The sequence below is a fragment of the Sinocyclocheilus rhinocerous genome, unplaced genomic scaffold (assembly GCF_001515625.1).
Source record: "Sinocyclocheilus rhinocerous isolate Xijiao unplaced genomic scaffold, SAMN03320098_v1.1 scaffold1708, whole genome shotgun sequence".
NCBI classification, from domain to species: domain Eukaryota; kingdom Metazoa; phylum Chordata; class Actinopteri; order Cypriniformes; family Cyprinidae; genus Sinocyclocheilus; species Sinocyclocheilus rhinocerous.
Window position 1 is genome coordinate 934,358 of NW_015648635.1, and position 10,824 is coordinate 945,181.

Below are 10,824 nucleotides of genomic sequence, written 5' to 3' on the forward strand. Positions count from 1 at the left end.
CGGAGTGCAGATAGAAGTCCCTTCACTCTCTCTCTGTGGTCAGCGAGTTTGAGCATGAGGCTCTATCTGTCTACACAGCATGTGAAACCCTTTGGTTTTTCTTTTTTTGTGCGTGTTGCTTACGGGAAAGAGAGCTTTTTTCCTACCATATTTGGTCATGTGGAGCCAAGCCAATAGCAGACATTTGATGCCGTACAAGCATCTCAATTCGGCCTTTTCCCTCTTGCTCTTTTTTTTTTTTTTCTTCATGCCGACACTGGCTGATAGTGGTGCGATCTTTGGACCTGCATGAGAGGACCATTTAAAATCAGCATTTTAAAATGCATAGCATGAAAGCGTCTCTGCACCTGAAATGCATTTCCAGAAGCGCAGCTGCTGTTGTGCAGAAATAAATGGCCCTGGGTTTCATGAGTTAATACCTATGAAAATTGCCCATTCAAAAACGGAAACAAAAACATTTTTCCCACATCCTGAACCCATGTGCTTGTGTTTCTCTTGTTCAGCTCTTTGTGCTAGAAAGAGAAAGTGAACATTTAAGGCGAATGATTTTTAGTGTGGCAAACCAGCTATTGACATTTACTCTGTATCCCAGAGCCTGTAATTGCATGGCAATGTGGGTAATTGAGTGGTTTAAGACATATTTGGTGTTTGAGCAGGTAACTGTAGGCCAACTGACCGAGAGTGATTCACAGGACATGCAGACGTGTCGGGAATGCAATCCATTGTCTGGGAATGCAAGAATCTCCTTTTCCAACCTCAAGTGGAAATTCAATGACTGAGGCCTATTTTTGCCCATGCATGCTTGAATTTTTGATCCCCTCCTTCCCATTTTAAAAACCTAAGGTATATTGTACAGTCAGCGAGTCATTATCGCAAAATAATCCCTGATGTGGTGATCGGGTTCATCATCACCCTGAAAGGGTTTATTTTGTGATAATGACTCGCTGATTTATCCTGACATTTATCATGCATTCCCTGGGAATCGAATCTATGGCATTGCCGATGTTTGAGTTCAAAGCTTTTGCATTATCGATGCCAGTGTAGAAATATCCTATTCACATGAGATTCATCATGAACAACGAATTCAGTGTCCAAGCCTTGGTTAGGTAGGTAGTGTACCAACCAATTTTTCTTCTCTCTCCTCTTTTCCCAGTGACAGCCATGAAAAGCAGTTGCTGCTCTTCCTGCCAAAATCTCTACTGGATTTATAGCGGCACATCTTGCTCTTTTTCTCTCTCTGTTTCTGTCTCGCTTACTTACTCTCTCATTCCTTCTGTTTCTTCTTTAAGGTCCTAGAGTCATAAATGTGCTGATGCATCGGAGAGTCCAAACCAAGCTTTGGTTACTTGGAACCGGCCTTCAATAAGCCAAACATCGATAAAGAAAACAAAACAGCATTTGTGCCTAATACAGCTCACTTTCCATTAAGATTACTATTGATATAGTATTGTTTTGTTGACATTTTAGGGCTAGAGCCCTTGTTTATGATTAAGGGTACGTTTGTCTTAGGTTCCAGAAAGATTTTGAGAAATATATGTTTGTAGTTGAATTTTCATACTTAAAATCACCGTATAGGTAGTTTTACGAGAATGAACAGTTTCATCTGTGCGCAAATTATACAGTGACTTGAAGTGGGGTTGATGTTTTTAAATACATTTTTTAAGTCATTTCAGTTTACAGCATGTTGAAGTTTGTTTTGCTCAACCCAAATTGTCTAAAAATCTGCAAATACAAAAATATGATGTGTACTTAACACTAGCAAGGACTGTGATTTGATTGTAAGCATATATTTATTGGCCATTTTGTATTCTGACTAACATGTAATCTAAGTTTTGTGGTTAAATGTTGTTTGAAAATGCTGCTGAATTTATCTATCAAAATTATATGTACTTTAAAGACCCCCTCAACTTGACTTCTTTTGTCTAGCTTTAATTAGGGAAGGCCGTACCTCTCAAATCCCCCATAATTTGCACACTTCGTCTAATCTGGATTTGATTTATAAATAAATTCACCTTTAGGCCTGTATTTCAAAGAAAGTTCCTCTATGAACTGTCAAAATTTAAAGGCAAACAAACTTACGTGTCAAATATTAAAGAAAATGCTAAATGATATCCAATGTAATAGTCAGAAATAAGCTTTTTTGGTTTGCTGTTGATGACTTGAAGACAGAAAGTCTGGAAACTGCACAAGACCATTTTTTCCCCCTCTAAAATCTCTAGAAGCGCAGAATGTCGTCTGACCTTCAGCACATAAACGCAACTGTGTTAATGGGGATTGTTCGCCCATCACATAGTGTTGTTATATTGTACATGAACCAGACCTGGTGCTGGACTCCTGCCATTACTGTCCTGACACTGTCCTGAGATCTGTGGTCGTGTGCCGCCCAATCAATCAGCTGGCTTTATGGGACAACTCCGGCTGGCCTCCAGTCACTTTTATTGGTGCTCTCAATTTCCTGCACATCTTGCCGAGTGCACGCTCGCATAATTCAGCAGTGGGTCTGTTGGTTTGTCATCACGGATGCAGAGAGACAGACAGAGGTGCGCTGACTGTGCAGCAGTGTGGATTTCATTCTTCTGGCTCAGGTTCGAGACCTGCTTTCCCAGCTCACCTTCCTTGATCTCTTTATTTCTCTTGGTTTGTAGAGTGAACACGGAGGATAGAAAGGGAATTAGATTCTCTGTCCTCTTGTCTCTCTTAGTTTGTTCCTGTCCGTTCAGTGACTTTGATGTTTGAATTTGTAAAGATGTGTATTTGTGTGATTTTGAAGAGCATTAAGGAATATTGAGGGTTAAATTCAACTTAAACTCCCTCAATTTACCACAGACAGCAGGGATTCTGTGAGTCTTAAAAAATCTTAATTCACCCTTCCATGAATTAAGGCCTTAAAATGGTCTTAAAGAACTACTGATGAAGAAACAACCTTTTTTTGCAGTGTGATCAGAAGGTACAGTTAAAGTTATTTCCATATTATAGTTCAGTTTTTTTGTTACACGAATTAAAAAGTAATGGAAATCTGTTGGAAGTTGTATTTTTGAACTGTTGCTAATGCTACTCATTCTTCTTTCTAGACATTTACATTTACAGACCATATTGACATATATGTTGTGTTCCCTTTGATGTATTCCTTAAATTTTCTTTATTTGGCCTTAAAAAGATCTTTCAAAAGTCTTAAATTGACTGTAATATGACTCTCACGATCATCTTGACATGTCCAGACTTTACGGATCTAATGATACATTAAATGGTATATACACATCAAATGATCATCACTTAAGACTAATGTATTCCACAGTGTTCATTTAAGAACAGGCTGTGTTGGTTCAATTTAAAATCCTGTTCAAATGATGTGCTTATATACTGTATGTGCTAAAAATGTCTAGAAACACAGTCAGATCAATAAATCACTTTAGTATGTAGCGTTTTTGTAGTATAGAACTAAAGATTTGGATTTTCATTGACATTGTTGAGCAGCTGTCAGTGAATCCAGATGGAAAGGCCGACTGCACATATCTGGCATACCTGCAGTGTCTTTAATGAGGTGTGTGTCTGAGGCTCTGATAGGCCGCTGACGCTGCAGATTTCTGGGATACCATTCTGCACCTGGCTGCAGTTGCACAACCTCAAAAACTTTTCCCACATTTGATCAAACCTGAGAACATTTATGACGATTTATTCTGGCTTAACATTGAATTTTGCTTGAAATGTTGATGCAATGCAAATGTCGAGTCTTAATGCCTGCTACAGCACATTATTCCACAGAAAAAAACGTTTTTCTTTGCATCAGAATCCAAAAATCCAAAACCTAATTTTCTCACACATTTCACTTGGAAATACATTACATTACAGAATGGGCTGTGAAAGCCATGTAGACGTGAAAATTTATTTGGAATTGCCCCATTTGTTTGTTTACTTTGGCTGCACTGTATAAACATCTTCCTATTATGAACTAATAGTGCAGTCAGTATAAGTGCACATCATGACATTTTGATGGTTACACATAGATTTACTTTACTTCTTCCTGTAGGGAAAAGGCCATTTTATGTGGTACTTAATATCACGTTGTTTCATGGTGAAATATACACCACATTACTTTAAAACGCTTTTTAATGCAACATGTCTGCGCAGCTCATCCATTTGTTAAAATCTTGGCCAGAGAAGACGTTCTGAATCGTCCTCCTACGCCAGACTCCTGCTGCGGCCGCGGAGAGTGTGTTAGCATAAACTCTGATAGCGAAGCCACTCTATGTTAAAGGACCTATATTGACAGACATGCAAATAAGGGCGATGGTTTATGTTGGCAACGCTCCGCTCTCTTCTTGAGCCGTAAATTTAGTCTCTCTCAAGTTGTCCAGAGTGGCTGGGGTCCAAAAGACGGTGGGTGGTAGATCCAAACATTTAGTTATTTAATCCTTTTGGCAGCGGGCTTGTGGATCACATCAGCTTTGGCTCTGGTTATAAAGAACGCTCTTTACCTCAACATTTATCTCGGCGAACGACGAGCATCTCGCTAATGGTAGATTGTTCAGTCTAAGTGTGTTGACGTCTCATTGAATATGCAGTTTTATTCAGGAAAAATAAGTAAAATGGGTTACATGCATGGGTTTCATGTTACCATCTTAAATTTCAAGAGCCATTTGAGCAAAATCCCATGTAAACTACACTAAGGACATTTTCCATCTGTCATCATTTTTAGTTTTCTTCATCAGCTGCTCCTTTTTCCCTCTAGAGTTTAAAGAGAGCCAAAATCTGAATCGTTCGCGTGGTTTGGCACAGGCATCCGTGTGTACATTCACGATAGAGAACATCACAGACGGAGGCTCTAAGACTGCATTCCCATGGGTCATTGCAGTGATGAGCTTTGATGAAGGGTTAAGCACCATACTTATGAGGAACATAGTAATTTACCAGGTAAATGTGTTATTACAGCCATTCCAGCGCGTGCTCTCTAGACAGGAGGCGTCTCCCTGCTTGCTGGGGGAAGCCAGACCATTAATGAGCTTGTAATTATTTTTTATTGCAAAGCGGGTACGAGGAATTGCCTGTGGTCAGAGGTGGGTTACGTTTCAGACTGTGAAAATGCCTGGCTACATTACGCGAAACATTAATGATTCATCAGCACACATTATTCCATTTATTTCAGTTTAGTTTAGTGTAGTTGTTAGTATTCTATGTTATATAAATTATATTTATAACATCAATGATTCATCAGTACACATTATTTTAAACTTTTAAAAATGTATTTATTTAGTTATGGGGTGACATCACCAAGCCCTTTTATTTTATTTTATTTTATTTTATATAAATAATAAATATATAATTTTTAATGAGAAGTCAAGTGAAATTATGTGCTTTAACAAAAATAGCTTTCTGTAAAACATCTGGTATGATCAGCTCATACACTTTCACATTTTTTACAGTTTTTATTTTATTTTATTTTAGTTTAGTATTGTATATTATGTAAATAAGGGAAAAAGTGCAGCGACATGAATCTAGGCACACGGGTGGTCCACGAGAGGAAGAGACAAATCCATTTCTACATTCTTTCTCTGAAGACACAGCCTTATTGTCAGTTACCTCTTTTCAACACAACCTGAATTTCAATCATAAATTTAGCGTGGTCAGCGTGTGTAGTCATCGCTGCAAGAGCGTGATTCAATTTGAGTTGATCGTACACAGTTGTGACAGTTTTATTGAGCTGAGTCAGTGCTGTTTGCTCAAGGGCTCAGATATGAAGGGCAGCCTTGCTCCGGCAAACAGAAGATCCAGCTAAAGATAGACCACATTCCTGCGGTTTGTTGAATGCGGGCGTAGTGGTTCTGCCTGATAAGGAAGATCGGCTCGATCTCTCGCTCGCCGTTTCTTGCTCACATTCCTTGCTTCCCCTCTCCCGCTGTTGTTTTTGTTTTGTCCATTTCTCTCTCTCTCTCTCTCTCTCTCTCTCTCTGTGCGTCCTTCTCAGAGTTATGTGAATATGGAGGAGGGGTTTAGGAGGAGAAGTGTTTCCTGTTCTCTTGTGTCTGAGACCCTCTTTCTCTCTCCGTTCTTGCACATTTTGTGTGTGTATATTTGTGTGTCAAGCAGTGTTAGGAAACCAAGAAAAAGTGATGTTGCTAACTTTTTCAGTAGCGGGACAGTAGCTAAGCTGTGTGTTGGTTTTCCGACAATAAGCTGCTTTTTTCCCACAAGAAAAATGCAAAGTTGTTGGTTTTGTCACCAAGTGAGCTGAGGCAATGATCAAAAATTCAAACATTGTGTCATTGTGTCGTTCAAGTAGTGTTTTTGCTGGTTCATTCGTGTAAATGAAGTGACATATACATATGTGTGTATGTAATAATGTTTTTGCATTTAATGTAAATTTATCCATTCTAGTTTGATAATGTCACCCTAATATTCCTGATTTATTTATTTATTTAATTTTGGTGCCAGATGAATTATAGCATCTTGGTGAGAATAAAAAATCTTTTATCTTTTGTTTAAATATATATTTTCTAATTATTTATATATTTTATATTTTTTTGTTTGTTTTGAGCTTATTTAATTAAAATAAAATATATTTTTTTCTCTCGCTTTTGCTTGTTGATTTTCTGTTGTAGTGATTGTAAGTCTTTGATGATTTATATTTTTCACATACATCAGCCTTTAATTATGTTATATCGTGACTGCAATAAAAAAGATCATATTGCACAGTAAATAGAAGAATATGTCAGTTCTGCTAGTGTGTTTTGGATATTCAGTACGTCTTTATAATTCCAGGATGTCCAAACCCAACCCCAATTAATTAATTGAAGGTTCTGTTTTGGCATCAATGGTTCCATGAAGAACCTTTAACATCAATAAACTTTCCATTGCACAAAATGTTCTTTATAGTGAAATAGGGTTCTTAAGATTATTCAAATGTTCTTCACACTAATAAAAAAAGGGTTATTTTAAGAAATTTTCAATGAAAGTTTCTTTGGGGAACCAAAAATGGTTCTTCTAAGGCATTGCTGTGAAAACCCCTTTTTGGAACCTTTATTTGTAAGAGTGTATTTTCGACTTATTTCCTGTAATGCTTATAAAATGTTGCCCCTTTAAATAGCTTTAATGTAGCTAGATACGTTTTGTTAGATACTTGTTGTGTAGCTAACTACTTTTTTAAAACTTACACTTTCAAACAAGTATCAAGCAAGAAGTCTGCAAACATTTGCATTTTTAAACACTTTCTACAAGCGAATTCAAACTAACCAGCAACAGCTCCATAATCACAAAAGAGAGGGAGGGAACGAGCAAAAAAAACGGAAAGGAATGGAATGGGCAATAATTGGGAGTCGGGAAGGGAAAGATAGAGAGAGGGACAGTGTCAGAACAGGAGAGAGAGAGAGAGAGAAAGGAAAAGGGGAGAGAGGGAGAAGGCAGACCCGTCGGCCATGATTGAGAGTTTGCACCATAATGGGAGGGAGAAAAACGGAGGAAAGTAGGGAGGGTGAAAAAATGGGAAAGGAAGAGGACGGCTTTGGCCCTTTCTGGTAGCTCCAGCTGCAGCGAGAAAGAGAAAGACCCTGAAATACTCTTTGTGTTGGAGCATTATCGAGACGAGAGAGCGAATTTCTGCTATGTTTTGAAAGCTAAAACGTTCCAGAGGTTATCATCACTGAAGTGAAAGTAGGGCGGTCTCGAAACGGCCCGTCTGAAGCATCACAGCGTTGAGATTAATGACAACAGCTCTGTATCTCCTGGGTGGGCTCGGTTCCTCTGCCATGTACCCCGCAGTATATTTAGTCAGAGTCTTTCTGCTTGACTGAGTGGACATCCTGTGCTAACATCCTTTCCTCACCCATTCTCTGTCTCTTTTTTTTCTTCATTCTTCCCTCTCTCTCCCTCACAATTTCCATTTAAAGTGGTATTATGAAAACTTGTGATATGTTTGATGTCGGGCTGAGAAAAGATCGACTGTAAATGTCTTGCATATGGGAATGCGTGATTTTTGTGTAAAGGTTAACCAAATACTCACAGCAGCTGTGGAATCCAGACCATATTCAGTAACAGAGGGGATTCTGTGAGTTTATGTAAGGTTCATGCGTGAGACTAAAAGGACACACATGTTCTGTTGTTTTCCAGGGTCACGCTCTCAGGATTGAAGCATGGACGATGATTTCGAGCGGCGCAGGGAGCTCAGGAGACAGAAGCGGGAGGAGATGCGTCTGGAAGCCGAGAGGTAACGTGGGCATCATTAACGCTCACTCTTTCTTCTTCAGCCGTTTTGCTCTGTAAACTGAGGGTTGTTAATGGGGTGAGATCATCAGATCCATTGCACATCCGCTGCTGGTAAAGATCGTTCACCTTGCAAAAACATGACAGCTTGCAAATTGTCCGTTACTGTGTGGCCAAATGAGTCTTTTGTGCAGGATTTAAAAATGCTTGTTGATGTGTTTTCAACATCTCTACTTTTTTTTTTTTTTTGGCCTTGGTGAACATCAGAAGTATATTTAGTCAGAGTCTTTCTGCTTGACTGAGTGGACATCCTGTGCTAACATCCTTTCCTCACCCATTCTCTGTCTCTTTTTTTTCTTCATTCTTCCCTCTCTCTCCCTCACAATTTCCATTTAAAGTGGTATTATGAAAACAAACTTGTGATCTGTTTGATGTCGGGCTGAGAAAGATCGACTGTAAATGTCTTGCATATGGGAATGCGTGATTTTTGTGTAAAGGTTAACCAAATACTCACAGCAGCTGTGGAATCCAGACCATATTCAGTAACAGAGGGGATTCTGTGAGTTTATGTAAGGTTCATGCGTGAGACTAAAAGGACACACATGTTCTGTTGTTTTCCAGGGTCACGCTCTCAGGATTGAAGCATGGATGATGATTTTGAGCGGCGCAGGGAACTCAGGAGACAGAAGCGGGAGGAGATGCGTCTGGAAGCCGAGAGGTAACGTGGGCATCATTAACGCTCACTCTTTCTTCTTCAGCCGTTTTGCTCTGTAAACTGAGGGTTGTTAATGGGGTGAGATCATCAGATCCATTGCACATCCGCTGCTGGTAAAGATCGTTCACCTTGCAAAAACATGACAGCTTGCAAATTGTCCGTTACTGTGTGGCCAAATGAGTCTTTTGTGCAGGATTTAAAAATGCTTGTTGATGTGTTTTCAACATCTCTACTTTTTTTTTTTTTTGGACTTGGTGAACATCAGAATCAGAATCAGAAAGAGCTTTATTGCCAGGTATGTTTACAAATACAAGGAATTTGTTATGGTGACAAATTCCCCATATTTCTCCAAGAAGGCACCACGGGTGGCCACCACAGTTGTTTAAATCTTTTTGTTAGTTTGTCCTGTTTTTAGTTATATTCCTACAATCAGTTTCACCAGGGACGAATTGCTGAACATTTGGCAGTACACACCACCCAATATTTCACTGTTTTTTGACTATTCTGATGTTTTACTGGACATTGTAGTTGGCGGAACAGTGGTGCTGCTCAAGCGCTTTAAGAAACGCAAACGTGGGAAGCGAGCCAGCATGCTCGTCAAGCTCATACAGCGTGGCTTTAGAACGGTGCTGCCAAGTATCCGTCTGCCGAATCTCCACTCTCTACCCAACAAAACGGACGAACTACTTCAGCTCTCCCGGATAAATAAGGACTTTTCAAACTCTGCTGCTCTGTGTTTCAAGGAAACCTGGCTGAATGAAGCCATTCCGGACAGCGTGCTACAACTGACGGGCTTCCAGCTGTTTAGAGCGGATCGCGACACAGAATAAACAGGGAAATCACGTGGCGGCGGGACATGCTTCTACATCAATGAAAGGTAGTGTACAGATGTAACAGCGTTGAAGATGTGCTAATCTAGAAGCACTTTTCATCAACCGTATTCTTTTCTACTCGCCGCAGGAGTTTTCCTCGTTCATTCTCGTAAGTGTCTACATTCCTCCGAAGCGTATGTGAACGCAGCGTTACAACAGCTGGCTGATCAGATCACAGACACAGAACAACAACACACGGACTCTGTTATAATCATTCTCAGTGACTTCAATAAAGCAAATCTCTCCCATGAACTGCCTAAATTCAGACAGCACGTTACATGTCCTGCCAGAGACTGTAATATATAGTACACTGTGTTGAATCATCAACTGGCCAACAATTTTAATGAGTTTTCTTGCAGGTTTGAAAAACCCTGTCTCCCACCCCACACCCATTCTGACCTTCTCTCCATGGATCCATTAACACCTCCAGCAACCTCCCTTTATGATCCTTTAGCTCGGCCTTCAACTCTATCATCCCAATCCTCCTCCAGTCCAAATTAACCCAGCTCTCTGGGCCCTCCTCCATCTGTCAGTGGATCACCAGCATCCTGACAGACAGGCAGCAGCAGCTATTGAGGCTGGGAAAATTCTCATCCAGCACCTGCACCATCAGCACTGGCGCCCCCCAGGGATATGTTCTCTCCCCACTGCTCTTCTCCCTGTACACCAACGACTGCACTGCAAAGAACTCCTCTGTCAAGCTCCTGAAGTTTGCGGACGACACCACACTTATCAGCCTCATACAGGACGGTGACGAGTCTGCTTACAGACAGGAGGTTGAAGAGCTGGCTGCCTGGTGCAGTTATAACAACCTGCGGCTGAACACGCTCAAAACAGTAGAGATGATTGTGGGCATTAGGAGAAACCACCCTACACTCCCCCAACTCACCATCATGGACAGCAATATAACAACAGTGGAGTCATTCAGATTCCTGGGCACCACCATCTTTCAGGACCTGAAGGGGGACACTCACATTGACTCCACTGTTAAAAAGGCCCAGCAGATGTTGTACTTCCTTCGCCAGCTGAGGAAATTCAACCTGC

At 40.3% G+C, this 10,824-nt stretch overlaps 1 protein-coding gene across 2 annotated transcripts in view; it reads left to right on the forward strand.

The window, feature by feature from the left end:
- Positions 1-10,824, forward strand: part of LOC107710121 (non-muscle caldesmon-like) — a 74,285-nt gene that overhangs the window by 40,222 nt on the left and 23,239 nt on the right. The window contains exon 2 of one of the 2 annotated variants that reach the window (XM_016514844.1): positions 8,101-8,197. In XM_016514844.1, coding sequence (XP_016370330.1) covers positions 8,124-8,197 — 74 coding nt within the window. In that variant the 5' untranslated portion in view covers positions 8,101-8,123. Of the gene's footprint in view, positions 1-8,100; positions 8,198-8,814; positions 8,912-10,824 lie in introns of both variants that reach the window. The other variant, XM_016514845.1, reaches the window with a different exon arrangement.